Source organism: Podarcis muralis, chromosome 16 (genome assembly GCF_964188315.1).
Source record: "Podarcis muralis chromosome 16, rPodMur119.hap1.1, whole genome shotgun sequence".
NCBI classification, from domain to species: Eukaryota; Metazoa; Chordata; class Lepidosauria; order Squamata; family Lacertidae; genus Podarcis; species Podarcis muralis.
In genome coordinates, this window is record NC_135670.1 from 37,565,996 (window position 1) to 37,586,736 (window position 20,741).

General features: G+C 48.3%; 2 protein-coding genes across 4 annotated transcripts in view; one reads left to right on the plus strand and one right to left on the minus strand.

Moving 5' to 3' along the window:
• Window positions 1–5,280, plus strand: part of RHOF (ras homolog family member F, filopodia associated) — a 35,384-nt gene extending 30,104 nt beyond the window's left edge. The window contains exons 3-5 of one of the 2 annotated variants that reach the window (XM_028709301.2): window positions 2,265–2,374; window positions 3,829–3,963; window positions 4,322–5,280. In XM_028709301.2, coding sequence (XP_028565134.1) covers window positions 2,265–2,374; window positions 3,829–3,963; window positions 4,322–4,486 — 410 coding nt within the window. In that variant the 3' untranslated portion in view covers window positions 4,487–5,280. The remainder of the gene's footprint in view (window positions 1–2,264; window positions 2,375–3,828; window positions 3,964–4,321) is intronic. The other variant, XM_077920837.1, reaches the window with a different exon arrangement.
• Window positions 5,281–7,779: 2,499 nt separating this feature from the next.
• TMEM120B (transmembrane protein 120B) overlaps window positions 7,780–20,741 on the minus strand; it is a 30,338-nt gene continuing 17,376 nt past the window's right edge. The window contains exons 4-12 of one of the 2 annotated variants that reach the window (XM_028709297.2): window positions 20,110–20,169; window positions 18,540–18,635; window positions 15,856–15,945; window positions 14,529–14,594; window positions 13,887–13,948; window positions 12,571–12,663; window positions 11,853–11,917; window positions 9,391–9,459; window positions 7,780–8,243 (exon numbers count right to left, since the gene is read on the minus strand). In XM_028709297.2, coding sequence (XP_028565130.2) covers window positions 8,136–8,243; window positions 9,391–9,459; window positions 11,853–11,917; window positions 12,571–12,663; window positions 13,887–13,948; window positions 14,529–14,594; window positions 15,856–15,945; window positions 18,540–18,635; window positions 20,110–20,169 — 709 coding nt within the window. In that variant the 3' untranslated portion in view covers window positions 7,780–8,135. The remainder of the gene's footprint in view (window positions 8,244–9,390; window positions 9,460–11,852; window positions 11,918–12,570; window positions 12,664–13,886; window positions 13,949–14,528; window positions 14,595–15,855; window positions 15,946–18,539; window positions 18,636–20,109; window positions 20,170–20,741) is intronic. The other variant, XM_077920836.1, reaches the window with a different exon arrangement.

Genomic DNA, 20,741 nt, shown 5'->3' on the forward strand with positions numbered 1-20,741 from the left:
ACTCCATTCAAGAGAGAAGAGTTTCCTTTTACTCATTCAAGTTTTGTGAAGGCTACATCCACCTTAGTCATTGATACCCCTAGGGCAGTGTTTCCCAACCGGTGTTCCGCGGCACACTAGTGTGCCGTGAGACACCGGCTGGTGTGCCGTGGGAGGGAGGCGGGCGAGTCGGGCGCCTAGGAGAGAACAAAACCAAGTGAGCAGCGCGCGAGAGGGAAGCGACCCGAAAAAGAAGCGCGTTCGGAGTCCGGAGGCACTTTTGGGGCTGCGTACGAAGGGAGGGGGGGGGGCACGGACGGCGGAAGGGGGCGGGGCGCGGTTGCAGAAACCCGCCAATGCTTCCACCTCATTGGGAAAGGGAAGGGGTTGGGCCACCTAAAACTCTCCGCCGGGGCCACATCCTGCCTCCCAGCCCCCTTTCCTCCACCCACGGAGGGAGGGATGTTTTTAACACACCCCCCCGCTCACAACCCTTTGGTAGCGTTTCTCCAATCTGAGGCGAGCGCCCGCCGACGCCCCCTTCCCCTGCTCAGTCGCGCAAAAACCGAAGTCTCCTCCCTACCCCTTATTCCCTCAAACCCCGTTTCCATAAGGGGGGGGGGGGGGGAATAACCCCTTCCGTCGCGCGCGAAGCCCAGCTCCCTCCGCCCTTCGCGGTCTCCTCAGCACTTCAGCCAGCCGTTTACACTCTCGGAGCCACTGGGCAAAACTCGCTCTCAGAAGCGCGCGCGCGCAGAGAGAAAGAGAGAGGGAAACAAAGTTAACTTGTGGGGAGAGAGAAAGAGCGAGCGGGAGCTAACTTGTGTCCAAAGGCAGATACAAAGTAGCCCCCCCCGCCCCGAAGGCGACCTCTCTTGCTCTGCTCCTCTGGGGTGGGGAAACCAACTCCACCACGCGGAGCAGCCCCGAGGCGGGGAATTTCGCCCCTTCGTAATGTATGCATGTAAATGAGGCGGGCGCAAGGGGTGGGCGCGGAGAGGAACTCGCGCCTCTGAGGCCGCCGCCTCCTTCTCCTCCTCCTCCGCCCCCCCCCTCAAACCCAGGCGGCGGCGGCGGCAGGAGGCAGCAGCGGCAATAACAGAAGCAGCTGCGCTGACAACAACACGTGTTCGCTCGGGCACCATGGAATTCGAGGAGCTGGGGATTCGGGAGGAGTGCGGCGTGTTCGGGTGCATCGCCTCCGGCCTGTGGCCCACGGAGCTGGACGTGCCCCATGTGATCACGCTGGGGCTAGTGGGGCTGCAGCACAGGTAGGGGACACGGCGGTGGGGGGGGGAGACGGTCTGGGGAAGCGGGGGGAGGGTGGGTTGCTTGCGAGACAGCGGAGGAGGAGGAGGCCGGCATGTCCGGGCAGCAGCAGCAACAGCAGCAGCAGCAACTCCCGGCGACGGCTCCTCCTCCGCCCGCTATCGCCGCCGCCTCAGCTGCCGCCGTCCCTCAGTCCCTCGCTCTGCTGCCTCCTCCCACCCCGGCAAGGGGAAGGGAAAAAACTTTCACTTTTGTGCGTCCCTCCCGGCGTGACGCTGCGCGCTGACGTCACGGGGCGGGGCTTTAATGGTGGTGTGCCGCGAGATTTTTTTCCGGTAAACAGGTGTGCCGTTGCCCAAAAACGTTTGGGAAACACTGCCCTAGGGAACCCAGGGTACTGTAGTTTTCTGAAGATTACATTATCTTACAGCTCTGTAACACTCCACCCATTCCCTACAAACAATATTCCCAGGTTATACTTGAGTCAGTTAATCTGGTTTAGGAACACAAGAGAAGCCCTGCTGGGTCAGGCCAATGGCCCATCCAGTCCAGCATCCTGGCCAATCTGATGCCTCTGGGAAGCCCGCAAGTGGGACACGAGAACAACAGGGCTCTCCAGCCACCTCCAGTACTAGAGGTAGTACGCAGCCACTGTGACTAGCAGATATTGATTGCCTTACCTGCCATGCATTTGTACCACCCAATTGCTCATTTTCAGGTTTATCTATTTTATTTAAACAGTTTTTTATACAGCTTAACTGCAATAGTCTCTAAATGGTTCGCAAAGGTACAATACAAAAACAAAAATTGGTTAAAACTATATAATCAAACCACAATTAAAATGCCTGCAGGAAGAAAATAAAATAAAAATAGGTGGTGCCAGTTGAGTAGGTGAAGATCAGTGGCAAAAGCCACAGGGAGGATTAATTATAGATGCCGCTTCCTGCTTTATGGTATTTCTTAATATCCCTTAGAGAAAGTTAAAAAAAGAGCTATTTACTTCCCCTCTCTTTCAGGGCAGGAGGATTATGATCGCCTACGACCACTTTCATACCAGAGTACCAATGTGGTTTTAATATGCTATGATGTCATGAACCCTACTAGCTTTGATAATGTATTAATTAAGGTAAGAGACCTTTGTTGTAGATGGTTCTGCAGTTAGTTATTTGGCTACTTGCTTTTTTTTAAAAAAATAAAATATTAAAGATTTCTTAGTTTACAAAAGTATGTGCAATGTCTCTTTTTTCCAGTTGCGGTTTCTACAGATCAGTTTCATTTGTTGAGAGACATTAGTGTTACATTAGGAAGACGAGGGGGGAAAGAGGGGGAGGGGACAAGGGTGAGTGGGGTGGGGTCGGGTGGCAGTGCTTCTATTCTTATATTTAGTGTATGTGTGGGGTTTTGCGTCAGCATCATTTGTGTGGGTTCTTTTACTATTTGCTTGTTATATTTCCTTGGTGGCGAGAGAGGTTGGGAGTGGCCTAGGGTGGCTGTAGTGAATTTGTGTGTGTGTGAGATTGGGGTGGATTTAGAGCACCAACTTTATGAGAGCGCATTTCACTGTCAAACAGCTCTTATCATTAGAAGGTTCATGCTGATGTTCAGTCAGAATCTCCTTTCTTGAAGCCATTGGTCTGGGCAGATGGGGCTCCTCAACCTGGGAAGGTAGCCCATCTAGAAGCAAAACACTGATCCTCTGCTGCCTTGTGGGACAGCTTCAGGAGAAGAAAAGGCTAAGGAGTAAACCCTACACAAATCTGGAGTCCCTAAGGTGGTTGGATGACATCTTGTATGACTCTTTCCTGCAGCCAAGCTGGTGTCAAATATATTGCTCTACTTTCCTTTGGAACACATCAGTGAGGCCAAGAGGGGGGGTCTTGACATCTGGGCAGCCCAGGACCTCCATACACACTGCCCAGGCTTGCAACCTGGAGAGGTCACTTCAGGGCTGCTAGTGCAGTGGTTTGACTTCACCCCCAGACACACACTCCATTGTCTCTTGAGACGGATGAATGCGAACAAAAAATCTGCTGTCTTATTTTACTATTATTTTGATGGCTTTTTTACCAGGTTGTATATTTGTTCCTTGAGGGACGCGGGTGGCGCTGTGGGTAAAAGCCTCAGCGCCTAGGGCTTGCCGATCGAAAGGTCGGCGGTTCGAATCCCCGCGGCGGGGTGCGCTCCCGTTGTTCGGTCCCAGCGCCTGCCAACCTAGCAGTTCGAAAGCACCCCTGGGTGCAAGTAGATAAATAGGGACCGCTTACCAGCGGGAAGGTAAATGCCATTCCGTGTGCTGCGCTGGCTCGCCAGATGCAGTTTGTCACGCTGGCCACGTGACCCGGAAGTGTCTGCGGACAGCGCTGGCTCCCAGCCTATAGAGTGAGATGAGCGCACAACCCCAGAGTCTGTCAAGACTGGCCCGTACGGGCAGGGGTACCTTTACCTTTATATTTGTTCCTTCCAAATTCTCCTTGAGAATTCTCTGTGTCTCATATCTCAGTATCAGAAATGTTTCCATCTCTATTTACAGTTTTGTTTGTCACATCTAGCTGTTTAAACACTTTGATCTCTCTCTGCCAGTGGTCCCATGAGGTGAACCATTTCTGCCGTGGAATCCCCATAGTACTTGTGGGCTGCAAAACAGACCTTCGGAAGGACAAAGAACATCTACGGAAACTCCGCTCAGCTCAGCAGGAGCCAATCACTTATATTCAGGTAAATACAGCTCTGTAAACTAGATTCCAAACCTCTTGGCTCTGTGTGTGTGTGTGTGTGTGTGTGTGTGTGTGTGTGTGTGTGTGAGAGAGAGAGAGAGAGAGAGAGAGAGAGAGAGAGAGAGAGAGAGAGAGTTATCTCCTTGGTGTTTACAGCAGTAGAAAATGTAACATTTGCAGCCGGCAAGCACCAAACAAAAACAGTTCTACAACTAGGCAAATATGCAATAAGCAGGCACACAAGCTCCCTGTTTGTTATTAACATAAAACTCAGTTAAAATAATGCATATTTCTTATTCTGGTTGCTTACCTTCGGCCTGACTCCTTCCTGAAATCCTTTTGTTACTATTACCTTTCAGGGTGAAGAAGCTTGTCGCCGGATGAACGCAGACATTTACCTCGAGTGCTCTGCCAAGTTTCGTGAAAATGTTGAGGATGTTTTTAGAGAAACAGCTAACATTGCACTGAATGCTATCAAAAAGGCAAAGCGTCAGACAAAATCGAGGCCATGTGCCATATTATGATGATTTCTGGTATTTTCAGACAACAGAACACAAAAGACTGTTTCTTCAGTATTTTAAACCCTTCCCCCCTCACTTTTTAAATTGACTGCTCCTGTCTCTTTACTTGGAAATTAATGAGAAAATCAACTTGTTTTCATGCTGTAAGTTCTCCTTCTTGTTACACCTTCTTTTCTGAAGGTTGAGCTTTTAGCTAACTGTGGAATGAGCTCTTCTGTATATAGATTCTGGAAGAAATTTCCGGGGTGTTTCAAATGTACTTGTTGAGGAGCAATTAAGGTAAGGTATGTAGGTCCAACTTCTTGCCATTTTTAAATACACAAGTTCTTGCTTGCTTTAAAAAAAAAAAGCAACCAAACAAAAACAAACTAGAAATAATGGGTTGTAACCATAAAAGTTCTACTCTGCACAGACCTACTGAAACTTAGTCATGTCAATTAACTTCAATAGAGCTACTCTGAGCAGGACTAACATTGGCTACAACTCAGTCTCTGCTCTGATAAAACAGCTGTAACATTTGCAGAAGAAAACAGTTCTGTTTCTACCCTTTTTGTGGTGGCAACATTAGAGGCACTGTGGTTTTTTCAGCGGCCACAACCTTACCTTGTGGCATATTGGAAACCCTTCAGAAGAAGCTGTAGCAAGATTCCAGCTATCAAAGAACCTATGTGGCTAAGTAACAGATTACTCAGGTCCAATGAATGCACTAGGACAGGTATGGGGATCCCGTGGCTCATCCCATAGGATACTCTTGCAATCCACCTTCTGTAAACCATAAATACCGATTTTTGAAATTGCTTTTGTTTATTTCACTTTGTACTATCTACCTCAAAATTTGCCCTTCTAAATATGCAGCGCTGCCTTAAGTTGAAAGCCAATTCAGATTCTTCACTCTCCCTTGGTTTCCTTCTTTTTCAAAAACTTTTAACTGGAATATGAAATGGGGTTTTATACAATGTACCAACAAACAGTTGTATTAATCTGAAAGGTTGGTGGTGGTAGGGAGAAGAAATGAGTAAAGCTGTAGCAGGTGCGTTAGTTGATATCCTGGATGAGATTATTGTGCCAGAGGGGAAAAGTCGGCCTCCGTTTATACCGTGTACAGGGAAGAGTTCGTTAAAAGATTTCAGTCAGCAGAATTCAGCTAATTATGTCTAGCAGGCATGAAAGAACAGGGAGTATTTGGGCTTCTTGCAATGGACAATGTTGCTTTTGGAGCAAAGAGTTATCAGAAGCTTCTCAGCAAAAGGCACAGGAAAATATTTTCCTGAACCAGCCTGTTGGTTGAAGGGGTTTCCAGGATTTTGTCTCTGATGCTGCTTTCACCTGTCATTTCCAGAATGCCAACCCCTAACTAAGTGAAATACTTTTGCCACTGCATCCTATTTTGTTTTCACGGTACCCTCAAACACTCCTGTGGCCATGGCAGATCTCCCACTCCACGCGTGAACATCATTAATAGAGAGCTCCTTGAAAACCAAAAGAATTGGAAGGGGCAGGAACACCGGAAGCTGCCTCCAACCAAGGCAGGCCCTGGAGCCATCTGAGCCCAGTACTGTTGACACTGACTGGCAGCAGCTCTCCAGGTTCCAGGCAAGGTTTTTCCCATCCCTATCTGGAGATACCAGGGGTTGACCTAGCAGAGTAGATGGGTCTATATGTGGAGCAGGTAAACTGACTGCTTGCCATGAGCTTCCGAAATTAGGCCAAGTTCCCTACATGTGCTCAAGCCCCTAAATATTTCCTATCAGACCGTTCTGTCAATATTCTCCCCTCTCCAACTACTATACACCAGACACAGGTGACGGGCTCCTTAAGCCACCCACCTGGAAAAAGAGCGGCTCTTTGGTAGAGTTGATTCCCTTGGGATGTGGAGGGGGCCTCCAGAAGTTGTGGGCTCCAGCTCCCCTAAGCCCCAGCCAGCATGATCAGTGGTCAGGTCTGATGGAAGCAGTAATAGGCAGAGAGGGTCATAGTTTTGCCACTCCTGCCTTCAAACAGCCACTCCCATAATGGCAGCCATGAAACAGCCATATGGGGGAGAGTAGATTGGGTGCAAGGGCCTCTGTAAACCCACGGAGAGAGTTCACAAACCTGGTCAGTGCCTCTGCCTATGTGGGACTGAACCAAGCCAATATTGCTGGCTCATGGTTCAAAAGATGTCTCCCATTAAAAACTGGCTGTCAACAACAACAGCAACACTGAAAAAAAGAATCCTGAGAAAACGTCCTGGAGGACGAAGCCTTCAGCTTTGTATTGACCTTCCTCCTCTCCCCCACCTCCATCTACCTGCCTATTATTTAACCAGTGGCTTCTCATCCCGTCCACCGAGGGTACACTTTGCCCCTACCAACCTATCCACAAGCCCCTAAATGCATGCCAGCAGCTCCTTTGGTCTTTCCCCCTTGTGACTTGCTTTCTTAATGAGATGACCTTCCAAGTTGTCTGTTCTCAATGGTTTGGGCACTTTTGCAAAATGACCAAGGAGCCACGCTGTCAGTGTTCACCTCGCAACCCTTTCGCAACACCCAGAGCCAGCGTTAAAATGCATTTTAAACTAAGGATGTCTACAGAGCCAGCCCTTGCTGCTCAATGATAAGACGGCGCCCCCTTCCCCATCCCACATATAGAAGCCGAAAGGACTCCAGCATTGGCCACCTGAGGCAGCTGCCTCACTCTGCCTCATGGCAGAGCCAGCACTGCATGTATATAGTTTGATCACGTATCACAAACTGAGACAGGGGAAAGAATTGAGGCAGCTCCTCTTTATTTGCCACCTTTTCTTCTTCCTCCCCCTTTCTCAAGAGATCTGAATGCTGAAACATTCATTCAACCTTCATATCAACAACGCTAATGAAAAATTAGGGTATCATCCACTGGATTTCAATCAAGTTTTCTTCCTGTGTCTAGTCTAGCTGGAATAGGTTACAGTGAAGAGTACCCCCAAACACACACACACTGCCCACATCCAGTGGGATGTGCCCACTGAAAACATTTCCAGTTGGTTGCAAGTGAAGAACAGGTGGGGGGTCTAGCAACAGATTGGCTCCCCCTGCCCTCCAGCCTTTACCAACCTGATGCCCTCTAGCTGTTGTTGGACTACAACTCCCATCAACCACAGCCAGACTGACCAAAGGTCAGGGATAGTGGGAAGTGTGGTCCAAAACATTGGGGGGGGGGGTAACCAGGCTGCCTTATCAGCTTCCAAGATGGGCTCTGGAAAAAAGCAGTACTCGGCACTTGGCCCTATGAGAGACAACCTTCATGATCCAAGACCAGGAACTTTAAAGAGAGTATTTAATCAAAGTTTGCTTTATTCCCGAATAGTTCATCTCTTTTTTGTTCTCTCCTGAGAATCCATCTTCTTCCTAGAATGGATCAACCTCATGGCTATATCCCAGCAAAGGCCAGAGGGGCTTTGGATTAAATTAAATATAAATAGTCCGGTTACCAGCTGGAGAGCGCAAGCACTCGCAAGTCTGATGAGGAAGACTTCACAGTATAACGCAGGTGGAATTTCCTCCGTGGTTCCCTTATTGCAGGGCCACTGGTGAAGCGGGAGGACTGTCTGGAACATGAGTCTAATCACAGCAGAGGAAAAAATGAAACCAGACCTCAAGTTCTAGCATCCGGCATGCACGACTTTCTGTCTTCACAATTTCTTCATTTTGTTCTTTTGAAATTTAGCGTGCACAACTTTCAGGGTTGTGAGGAAGTTTCCAAGGAAGAGCACCAGAAATGTGAGTGCAAGCACAAAAACCTAGATGGGACCAGGAAAAGAAGGGAAAAAATCAAACTCAAACCTATGCACTTGGCAGACGTTATATGAGGACATTATTGCAGCCCACTGGAAAACCTTTAAGGCTGTCTCAATAAGGATACGGTGAAATAGGCCAGGGGTAGACAACCTGGTGCCTTCCAGAGGTTATGGACTAAAACTCCCATCATCCCTGACCACTGGGCCATGCTGGCTGGGTATGATGGGAGTTGTAGTCCAAAATACCCGGAGGGCACCAGGTTGGCTACCCCTTAAATAGGTTAACCCTATTAAGAATTAGCTGCCAGCTAAAGCAGCTAAGTGTATTGAGAACCAGCCATTACTAGAATGGCACATACAGCTTCCTTTCTCTACTGTAAGATCACTTGTATGAGTACATAAGAACTTAAGAAGAACCTGCTGGATCAGGCCAACTGCCCATCTAGTCCAGTATCCTGTTCTCTCAGCGGTCAGCCAGATTCCTGTGGGAATCCCTCACATGCAAGACATCAGAGTACCCCCCTTCCACCGTGTCTTCCAGCAGCTAGTATTCAGAATAGGCACTTCCTGCCTCCACCTGCGAAGGCAGAACAGAGCCATGGTGGCTGTTGGCTTTGCACCTTTCACAGTAACACAAGATAAGGTAAAGGTAAAGGGACCCCTGACCATTAGGTCCAGTCGTGGCTGACTCTGGGGTTGCGGTGCTCATCTCGCTTTATTGGCCGAGGGAGCCGGTGTACAGCTTCCGGGTCATGTGGCCAGCATGACTAAGCCGCTTCTGGCGAACCAGAGCAGCGCATGGAAACACCGTTTATCTTCCCGCCGGAGCGGTACCTATTTATCCACTTGCACTTTGACGTGCTTTCGAACTGCTAGGTTGGCAGGAGCAGGGACCGAGCAATGGGAGCTCATCCCGTCACGGGGATTCGAACCACCGACCTTCTGATCGGCAAGTCCGAGGCTCTGTGGTTTAACCCACAGTGCCACCCGCGTCTAACACAAGATATCCATGGGTAATAAAATGTGGATAGCTACTTTCTCATCTTCTCCATCTGCTACCTTTTCCCAGCTGATATAAGGGGATTCAATCAATGCCCCCCTCCCTGTTTGCCGAGATTTTGATTGGTACTTGAGGGGGAAAACCACTTACTTGCCATTCTTTACATTTCTTATGTCTTGACAGTTCAAAAAGTGTGATAGCATTGTAGAGCTGCCAAAACTTAAGGAAAGGGAGGGAAAGAAGAAAGGAAGACTTGAAAAAGAATCTGCTAACTTTGCAGAAAGCTAAGCAGTTATTCTTAGTGAAGATCCAGAAGCACTAATTTTAGACCTCATAGAGGCCTAAATTGGCATCTGCTAGAGGACACCAAAGCAAACAAAGGGCCTGAGGATCATGTTCATGTTAGTTTCCTCTTACACTGGTCAGAATGAAGAACCATGGAGAGCTCTGTAGCAGAGCAACAGCTTTGCTTAGAAAAGGTTCTGGACTCAATTTGTGGCAGCTCCACTTAGAACAGCCTTTGCCAAACGGGGGCCCTTCAGAGGTTTCTGGCTGGGGCTGGTGGGAGGTAGTTGAAGTGCAAAATGTCTGAAGGTTGGCAAAGGCTGAGGAAGAAGGATCAGCTGATGGGAAAGGCTTTCTGTTCAGGAGACTCTGGTGTGAATGTCAATCAGAGTAGACGGATGTCTGATTGGATAGGCCCAGTGCAAGGGGGAGGTACTTGCAGTGGAGGACAGTCAAAGACCACTTCGCGTGGAGTTCTGTTCCCAGGCTCCATATGTTTTGGCAGAGTGCGTACAGTGGTGGCTCACAAGACGAACGCCTCGCAAAACAAAAAACTCGCAAGACGAAAGAGTTTTCCGTTTTTGAGTCGTTCCGCAAGACGAATTTCCCTATGGGCTTGCTTCGCAAGAAGCAAGCCCATAGGGAAATCTCCGGGGACCTCTTTTAAATGCTGGCGGTGGGGAGCAAAGCCTTTCGCCCCCCCTCCGGCCTTCAGAAGAGGTCCAGGAAGGCCGGCGGGGGCCAAAAGGCTTTGCTCCCCACCGCCAGCATTTTAAAAGCGGTCCGGGATAGCAGGGAATTGCGCTGCGCTTTCCCACTATCCCGGACCGCTTTTAAAATGCTGGCCGTCGGGAGCAAAGACTTTCGCCCACCGCCGGCCTTCAGAAGAGGTCCTGGACCTCTTCTGAAGGCCGGCGGGGGGCAAAAGTCTTTGCTCCCCCCCGCCTGCCTTCCTGGGACAGCGGAGACGCCCACCAGCATTTTAAAATCGCCCCGGGACAGCGGAGAAGTCTCCGCTGTCCCGGGGACTTTTAAAATGCTGGCGGTCGGCAGCAAAGCCCTCCTGTCCCCGGAGCTTGCGGGGCGGGAGGTGGGGAGAAGGGCTTTTCTTCCCACCGCCAGCCTTCAGAACAGCCTTCTGAAGGCTGGCGGTGGGAAGAAAAGCCCTTGTCCCCCCCCCCCCCCCAGCCTTCAGAAGAGGTCGGGGGACGCATTGATTGATTTTCAATGCATTCCTCGCAAGAAGAAAAAACTTGTGGAACGAATTAATTTCGTCTTGCGAGGCACCACTGTATAAGCGCACACCGCTGCCCCTGTTATGTCCTTTTAGTGACATGTTTTTGGGTCGCTGCCTGTACTTATGTTTTATGTTATTTTTATTTTATAAAATTGATATACTGCTTGATTCTAAAAAACGTAACCCATTACAAAAATAATTTAAAAAATGAAATTATCAATAAAAACTATATTAAACATTAGAAACTAAATAAAATCAAAGATGAGCTAAAAGCCAGATAAAAAGACCTGTCAGCACACCATATATCTGGGTAGGCTTACCTAAATGAAAAGTGTACATAAGGTTGATTTGAATATGTTATTATTGAATATTGAATATTATTGAATAATGAATATTATTGAATATTGTATACCCAATGTATCAGCCGCCTGGGGGGTTTCACTGTTTGTGTTTTGGTGGTTGGTAAAAAAAAAAAATTTAAACATTTTTTTTTCCAAAAAACCTAAATGAAAATGAGTGCAGTGAAAGTGCTTGCCTGGTGTACATTAAATAAGCAGGGAGTTCCAAACTGTGGCTGTTGCTACACTAAATATCTATTTTTAAAAAAACAAATGCAGAACAGGTATTGCATAAGCAGTTGTAGTGGAGCCATTTCAGCAGATCGAAGTGGTCAAGTGGGCATCTGGGGAATGCAGCTTCGTAGAATGAATGAAGCTGAACAGACAACCTTGCCTACACGCGTTACAATGAACAGCAAACTATCGTATTTTTTGCTCTATAAGACTCACTTTTCCCTCCTAAAAAGTAAGGGGAAACGTGTGTGCGTCTTATGGAGCGAATGCAGGCTGCGCAGCTATCCCAGAAGCCAGAACAGCAAGAGGGATCACTGCTTTCACTGTGCAGCAATCCCTCTTGCTGTTCTGGCTTCTGAGATTCAGAATATTTTTTTTCTTGTTTTCCTCCTCCAAAAACTAGGTGCGTCTTGTGGTCTGGTGCGTCTTATAGAGCGAAAAATACGGTACCGCTCTCTTTGGTTTCTCCTTATCTTCTGGCAATGCACTGGTGAACAAAGCTCTGGTGTCCAACTTACATGCCCAAAGAACAAGAAGGGGAGCAGAAAGGTCAGCCCTCGCCACATCCAAGACTGAAATCCCTCTGGGAAGAAGGAAAAAGCGCAGTCAAGTTACGCAGCGAAGACATTATACACCAATGTCTCTTGCATAAAGTACCTACGAATATTGGTGTTTAAATAAGCTGTCACCGTCCTGATGTTTTCCAGGTGTTTGGACTACAACATGGCTGTGATGCTGCCGGGGGCCGAGTTGTAATCTGGGGGGGTTGGGGTTGGTGAAGGCCAATTTTAAAATAAAGTTTCTTAAGTACTTTGAAGAGGTAGCCTGACCTAAGGAAGCTGAAATTGCTGCTTCCGTTCATGAAAACGAAAGGCTAGCATCACTCTGGAACTGCAAACACATAGTACAGATTTATCAGAAGACAGATTATTTAAGGGGGAATCTTGTATCTCCCTCTTAGATCTTTTCAGCAGAGAGAGACATAAATCCACTTTGAAAACATTATTTCCAAGTTAAAAGCCTTTTTGCTTATTTCCTCAATGAAAGTGAATCCAAAATCACTATCCAGGCATAAAGAGCAACATTGGGTTCATCCTCATGTCATGTTAAATTAATTGCAGTTAATTTCTCCGGGGCTGGCAGGTGGGGGGGGGCAGGCTAACAGGTGCCAGCAGGTGCTAGCAACACACTGCACCTTCAAATAAACTGATGTGACGAACAAGAGACATGACTCACCCACTGTGAGATCTAAGTGGTTTCTTTCCCCTAATGCACGGAGTCTGTAAAGGCAGCCACTTTGATAGTAGTATTGTAGAAACTGGACGCAACCTGGAAGAAATAAAAGGAGTTGCTTTACTTGGCAGGGTTGCAGGTACCTGTGAAGTGTGGCATGCTCAGGAACACAGGGAGCTGCCTTATACCATCTCGCATCCTTGTTCCATCCAGCTCCATACTGTCTTCTTTGACTGGCAGCAGCTCCCCAGGGTTTCAGACAGGGGTCTCTCCCAGATCCAGCTGGAGATGCCAGGAACTGAACCGGGGACTGTCTGCATGCAGAGCAGATGCTCTACCTGTGAGCTATGGCCCGTCCCCTTTTAAATGCTCTCTTCCTGCATGTTCCAAATTTGCCACTCTACAATTTGTACACCCCCTAAGAAAACCACATTGCTCCAGCAAATCCTTTGTTCAGCACCAATAAAGCACAGCCCCCTTCCTCCTCTAGGCAGGGCAGGGAGAAGCCAGGAGGAGGGAGGGAGGAGCACCTTCTTTACTTTGCATTTAATTTGAGCTTGTCCTAAAGCAGGGGTCAGCAAACTTTTTCAGGCGGCTGCTCCACTGTCCCTCAGACCTTGGGGGGGGGGCGGACTATAAGTCACTCCCCCAACTCTCCCCTCCCTTCTCCACAGCACCGGACGAGCCCTGGTGGCTGCTTACCTGTGTCTTGCGAGCAGCAGGGGCTGGCAGTGGCAGAGGGACGATGAGCGCATGCAAAAGGGCTCCGGAGAGGGGCTGCTTAAAATGGCAGCCACTCAAGCGCTGCTGCTGCTGGCACCAACAAAGCCCAACCCCCTTCCTCCTCTAGGCAGGGCAGGGAGAAGCCAGGAGGAGGGAGGGAGGGAGGGAGGGAGGGAGGGAGGGAGGGAGGGAGGAGGCGCCGCTGCTGCTGCCGTGTGAGGGAGAGGGAAAGAACGCACACACTGGTGATCCACGCAGTGATTCCTGGACCGTCCGCAGGCCGGATCCAGAAGGCAATTGGGCCTGATCCGGCCCGCGGGCCTTAGTTTGCCCTTGTCCTAAAGGCTCTATCCGAGCCATACACTGGCTTACAAAGCCAATAAAATCCCTAAAATGTAACTTCCCTTTCCTGGGACACTGTCAGTGCTTACTGGTGGGAACTTGCCTAAGGCGGCCAGTTTGTGACCCGTCCCGGTTACAGTAAAATGCGCACTGCTCTCCCCGCACTGAAATCTGCAGCATTCAAAGCATTACTCCAGATAGGACGGAGACAAGAAAACGCTGTGTTTTAATACAGATACTGAAAGCATACTTACTCTGAAAAATTGAAAATGCTAAAAACTGATTGCGGAACATTTGGTACATGAGACCATCTGGCCTGTGTGAGTAGGGAGGGGGAGGAAGACAAAAGAAAACAGAAGTGATGTTTTCAACACACACACACACACACACACACACACACACAGTGCCCTTCTGTACCCCAATATAGGAAATTAAACAAACGCATCCAAGCCAGCCCAATGCAGGGTGGAATTTCCTTCATTCATTTCCACAAAGGCAGAAGGTATCCTATAGCACAGTTTACCCTGGACTGGACTGAAGCAGGCTGCAGGTGTCAGAGGTCACCTGCATCCCATGTCTTTGGGGGGGGGGGGACAGAATACATGGAAAGTTAGCATAAGAGGGCTAACCCACCCCAGCATCCTGGCTCATTAACTTACTCATTACAGAGTTACTTCACATGGGAGGATCAGACATGATCCCTCCCTGCAACCTGTGAAGTGCAGTGGTCCAGGAAAGGCTGAACTGCATGACATTCGGAAGTCTAAACGCACGTTTTTAATACGGGGACTCATTTATCCTACAGCCCTATTATATATTGTGCATCTAACTATATTCAAACTATAGCACTCTGCTGATTTCACACATTTAAGCTATGGAGAAATGGAGAAACTTACCACGTTAACATCACACCAGACAGAAACGTAGAAACGTAATGATGAGATACCCACCAGCCCTTAATCCTGGGAAGAAAAAGAACACCTTTAATGTGTGCACTTTCACACATTAAACCGAGGCAAACCCAGAAGGGAGTGGCTGGCAGATCACAGCTTCCCATTGATGCCTATATGGGACACAGGCTAGCAAACCAATTTGTTGCATATGAACTTACAAGCCCTCCTGAGGCGTACTAGCTTAGCATCAACTTCACTCACAATGGGGAAATGTGGGAATGAGAGCTAGCGCCAAACCCCCGTCCCCATTCTGACCGCCTTCCAGGAACTGGAGACTCTCCTGCAGCCATGGAAGTTCCCTGCAGAGTGTGGGACCCGGGAAAAGCAAGGTTCTAAATCACGCAGGAAGGCCCTATGGGCACAGAAGTCTCCCTGTGTCAGACATTCGCCCTCCAACTTGCGGAGGAAAATGGAAACAGAAGCCAGAGGGTTTTGCACAGCCCAGCCAGGGCGCTTGAGCCTAGTCCCCTCCCCTTGCATGTTAAGTTTTAGCATGAAGCTGGAACGCCTGAAGAGGGCCAAAGTCGGGGGTAAAGCAAGACATTTTGTGGACGCCTAAATCTAATGCATAACGTATACAAAATATCTGTTCCCTGACATTTTTCATGCTGTTTGGTATGGTTTTATTAATTACACAATTTGGAGTCTATATGCAGTTAACTCCTCCTCTCTGTTCTTTCCTTTTTCTGATGTACTCAGAAAAATAAACATAGGAAGTTTGTAACTAGTGGGCATAATTAAGAGCGCACAAATGTAATTAAGCTATCGATTCAGACTGTCTATCCTACCATTTTGTACTGATAAACAGGGCTCCGTTAACTGCTCGGCTGAGGGCAGCCGCAACCGTGCACCCCTCATCGAAGCAATTTCACAGAGCCCCCCCCCCCCCCCCCGGCACATGTGCGCCGGTGGCAGGTGGGGGCTCCATAAAACTGCTTGGCTGAGGCGAGGGCAGTGGCGTACTCCTCAACTGGGCAGTTTAAAGAAGCAGAGGGAGGAACAAGCTGTATCAGTGCCTGTTCTTCTTCTGCCGGTATGAGCGGCAGACAGAGATGGTGGTTTCACCCAGCAGGATATCGCTGGTGAAGCTGCCGCCGTTCCTGAGCACCTCTGCCTCCAGCAATGGCTGAAGCTTGTTTCTTCTTTGGCGCGCTGGACGCTTGTAGCAGAGGGGCTCAGGAGGCGGCAGTTTCACCTACGATATACCCCTGAGTGAAGCTATCATCGCAGTCTGCCCTAGGCAATTTATGGATATATCCCCTCGGCCTACCTTGAGCCATTGCTGATGAGGATGCTCTCCCTTATTGTCAGTGTGCAGTAATACCAAACTAAGAGGAAGTTGAACACTTCATCCGTCACCCTGCAAGAATAATAAAAAATGGTAAGAGTTTCCAACTTCATTGATCAAGTACACACACTTCAAAACTCATTAACTAAGAGGAAGGTAAAGAGTAATTTTAGGTAACTAATACTGAGGTTCTGATCTTGTAAATAATCAGCTGCTTTCTAAGCTTATGTGGAGGGATGCGGGTGGCGCAGTGGGTTAAACCACAGAGCCTAGGACTTGCCGATCAGAACGTCGGCGGTTCAAATCCCCGCGACGGGGTGAGCTCCCGTTGTTCGGTCCCTGCTCCTGCCAACCTAGCAGTTTGAAAGCACATCAAAGTGCAAGTAGATAAATAGGTACCGCTCTGGCGGGACGGTAAACAGCGGTTCCGTGCGCTGCTGTGATTCGCCAGAAGCGGCTTAGTCATGCTGGCCACATGACCCCGAAGCTATACGCCGGCTCCCTCGGCCAGTAAAGCGAGATGAGCACCGCAACCCCAGAGTCGTCTGTGACTGGACTTAACGGTCAGGGGTCCCTTTACCTTTAAGGTTATGTGGAGAGATACCAACAAAGGTGCACTCTCGTCAACTCCAATTTTCATACTTGGAAAACCTCAGTCTACAAGAAGCCCAGACTAAGGCATTGTGGTTAATTTGAAAAGCTTTATATAGCTACTGTTTTTGTCATGGCTCCTGCACTATATATTTAAAGCAGTATCATACCACTTTAAGCAGTTATGGTTTCCGTCCAAGGATCCTGGGAACTGTAGTTTGCTAAGGGTGCTGAGAGTTGCTATGAGACCCCTGTTCTCCTCACAGAGCTACAATTCCCAATGTTCCTCAGGAAGAGAGCTGGTCTGTTAAAGTTAAACCACTCTAAGAAGCTCTGCAAGGGGAATGGGGTCTCCTAACAAGTCTCAGCAACCTAAACTAACTCCCAGGATTCCCAGACAACGCCATGCCTGTTTAAAGTGTAGGGTGCTGCTTTGAATTTACAGAGCAGAAAGGGCCCAATTTCACAAACGAAGAGAATCCCCACTGTAAACAATACCCAAGCAAAGAGACATCACAGTGCTGTTTTCCAGTATGGCTGAACCAAATCTGCTCTCTAAAATTGTCCCGCTGTGTTAAGGGTCTTCCCAGGAGTGTGAGGCACACTTTTGGCACACACCTCCCTCACCAAGGTTTGAAGGAAGAGGGCAAGGCAGAGCCACGTAGCTTAAGGGACTCCACTTAGGAACTCGCTGACACAAAGCTCCCACGAAGGCAGACAAGTTTGCAAATGCAGCGCTAATTCCATCCGAGGGAAAGGCCTTTGGGCCAGAGGAGATGCACATGATCCAATTTGCAGAGGCGCCTCAGGACTAATTCAGCGAAAGGATTCCATTAGATCTCGATAAATCCAATCAACTGGAAAAGCCATACTGGTGGCGTTGAGCCTCGAAGTCAGCGGAAAGCATCACAACAATGGCCAAGTTTGCATGACGAGACAGGCAAATACAAACTTTTGACAACCTTACTGTGGGGCAATCAATTTCAAATGGCTTTCTGGGAATATGGGGACCCTCAACATTTTGCCAGGATTTCTGGTAGAACGGGTGGGCAAAGCAGCCTTGCAGGAAAAGGCATTTTGACACCACCAATCTTGACGTTAAAGGAGGAAGATGCTTGATAACACATCCATTTACCCACTTGGCAGCTAATTTTAAAGAACTATTTTAGCCCGCTCATTCCCCCTGAAGACTGGAAACAGAGGGAGAGTGACATTAAAGCAGCACCTCCTGTGCACAAGAGGGAGATATTTGTAGACTCAGGGGAACCCCAAGTAAGAACAACTACAGAAATGCTTTAGAAGAAGAGGTAGAACAATTCTAAGGTAGAAACCACGAAGACAACCCAATGAGAGCCAAGCATGGTCAGCAGCCACAACACACTGAATGACAAGGGGAGGGGGGAAACAGTGGGAAACCAGACAGAATGGGAAAGGGAGAGTCCTGGAGGACACAGCAGGCTGACTGGGCAATCCTAGGCATGTCTGCTCAGAACTTAAGTCCCAGCGAGTTCAATGGGGATCATACTCAAGTTAAAAGGGTGCAGAACTGTAGGCTTACAAGCTCTCCACAGAAGTACTCTACACTGTGATGTTCTGTTGCAGGTCTCAGCACAACGTTTCCCTGGTTTCTATCTACTCTTGCTGGAAAACAGTTCTCTAAGCTCCCAAGCAAACACCTTTCTCTGATCCTTTTAACTGGAGAAGCTGTCAGGGATTGAACCTGTGACCTTCCACAGGCTCTATCACGGAGCTCTGGCTGTCCCCCTTACGAGCAGCGGGCAGCTCCTAGATCTCACAAGCCCGGCCAGTGTCACATATGAACCTAGTGTGCACCTAGAACATTTGCAACGTATTATAGGGGGAAATGTCTCTCCAGCAACAGAGAACTTTTGTGTATGTCATTGGGGGGGAAATCTGCCCCAAGACTGGATTAACTTGCGGAAGCAGCAGTCAACAAATGATGCTTTTTGTTCACATTAAGTGGAGTCCAGATTTGCTTGCAAGCAGAGCCACTTCAAATCCACTCCATGGTAAAAACGGATAATGTTGCTCAGCAAACAAAGATGAAGTCTTACCGGTAATGAAGAACGAATCGACAAGCTACTGCTCCAAGGAATAAGATTATTGTCAAGTACAGTTTGAATTTTTCATACTCGTCTTTGTAGGCAAACCTGGAACAAAAGGATTAAATCAGGGAATAATAATAGTAATAATTTTATTATTTATACCCCACCTGTCTGGCCTGCTTCCCCAGCCATTCTGGGCAGCTTCCAACACATATAAAAACATAGTAAAACATCAAGCACTAAAAACTTCCTAATGCAGGACTGCTTGCAGATTTCTTCTGAAAGTTGTACAGCTACTTATCTCCTTGACATCTGAAGGCATTCCACAGGGCGGGCGGGTGCCACTGTCGAGAAGGCCCTCTGCCTGGTTCCCTGTAACTTCACTTCTCACAGTGAGGAAAATGCCAGAAGGCCCTCAGATCTGGACCTCAGTATCCGGGTTGAACAATGGGGGTGGAGACGCTCCTTCATGTATACTGGGCCAAGGCCATTGATCTGGTTCACACATAATGCCAAACCGTGGATTATGAAGTGATGTTTTCTTATAGCACGGCTTAACATTATATTCAAACTCTACCCAGCAATTTAACTGTGGTTGCTAACAAGCCACAATTTAGTGCTACAGTTTGTTGTTGGCTTACAAATCTTGGTTTGCTTTAAATTGGGCTGAGCACTGCATGAGAACTCTTCTCCCCTTCTTAACCATGACACCAGATTCTCACCAGTTTACAAACGCAGGAGGCAACAGCAGCTGAGGGGAAACCATGGTTTGTCTGATCAACTGTGGGACAACTTATGGCTTCGCCAAACTAGGGCTTAAACAAACCAAACCAGGGCTTGAATCTTTGGTGGGGGGCACCATTTTCTGTCACTAGTCAGGGGCTAGATTCAATGTGTGCTGAATTTTGGCTGCAAAGGAAGAATCGAGAGCATGCTGCTGGTTCTCCCTTTGAAGCTGCAACTTGAAATTTTCCACAAGCAACATCACACAACATCAGATACAGGAAAGATGGGGGTGGCTTGCCCCAAATGGATGATTGGTCTAGTCAGGCCTGCAGGCCAGAGCTCCCCGACCAGGAGGAGCAAAGCAGTTGTGAGCTCCTATCTGGGAGCCCAAACGCATTTACAGGGTCTTGCTGAGCCAGAGGGCAACATTCTTTGTTATGCACTTGTGATGCTCCTGATGGCATTGGGCCAGTTATGCGTTCAATACTCTTTGCACCTGCAAAGGCTTTGAGGCAGATTTACTGCTTCGTTTCCACCCAGCGCATGTCCTGTTGAAATCCTCTAACTTTTTACACCACAAATGTTCTGAGGATTTTGTTGTTGTTGCACTATAGCACAAGAGCCCCCCAGCCCAGCAAGAGAGCAATAATGCAGGAGCACTGGGGAAAGACTGCAGAATGGTAGGTGGATGGCCCAGTATAAACGCACCACTCAAACACTATCACTGCGTGGTGTGACACGTGGCAGAATAAAGCGGCAAAACAAAATAGAAACCCAGTCTGGAGGAGCCCATAATTTGTCTCTCCGTGTCACACAAAGCAGCTCAGAGAGTCACAGAAGACAAACAACTTACTTGGCCTGATTGCTTAGAAGAGTGACATTCACGTTCCCCAGCACGAGATTTAAGTACAAACTGCAAGGAAAAGGGCAAAACACATCAGGCCATCACAGGGGTAACTCTTTTTTCATTTGTTGGTTGTCGTTTCAGCCCCAGATCACCCATTTCAGCTGCATTCGTAGCAAGGCACGAGCTGAATGAAAGACTCCGCCAGAATCTTATCGCCAGATGTTCAGATGACAGCTTCCTCTGCTTTTGCCACAACGTGCAGAGGTCACAAATCCCTCTTCATGCGACCTTCTCAAACTGTAGTCAGCACAAGCTCAGCAGCAACCCTATACACTTACCTGGAGGTAAGCCCCACTGAACTCAACGGGGCTTACTCCCAAGTAGACGTTTATAAATGTCACTGTCCATCTGTTAACCTAACAGACTTAACTTTGCAATCCTGATTCAAAATTCTGTCACTTCTGGGGGTCCTTTGTGTAAATAGCAGGTACCATATTTTCCGCCCTATAGGACGCACTTTTTCCCCTCCAAAAATGAAGGGGAAATGTGTGTGCGTCCTATGGGGTGAATGCAGGCTTTCGCTGAAGGCTCCAGGCTTCAGGAGAGCCCCAGCGCCAGCCCCACAAGGTCGGGGGACA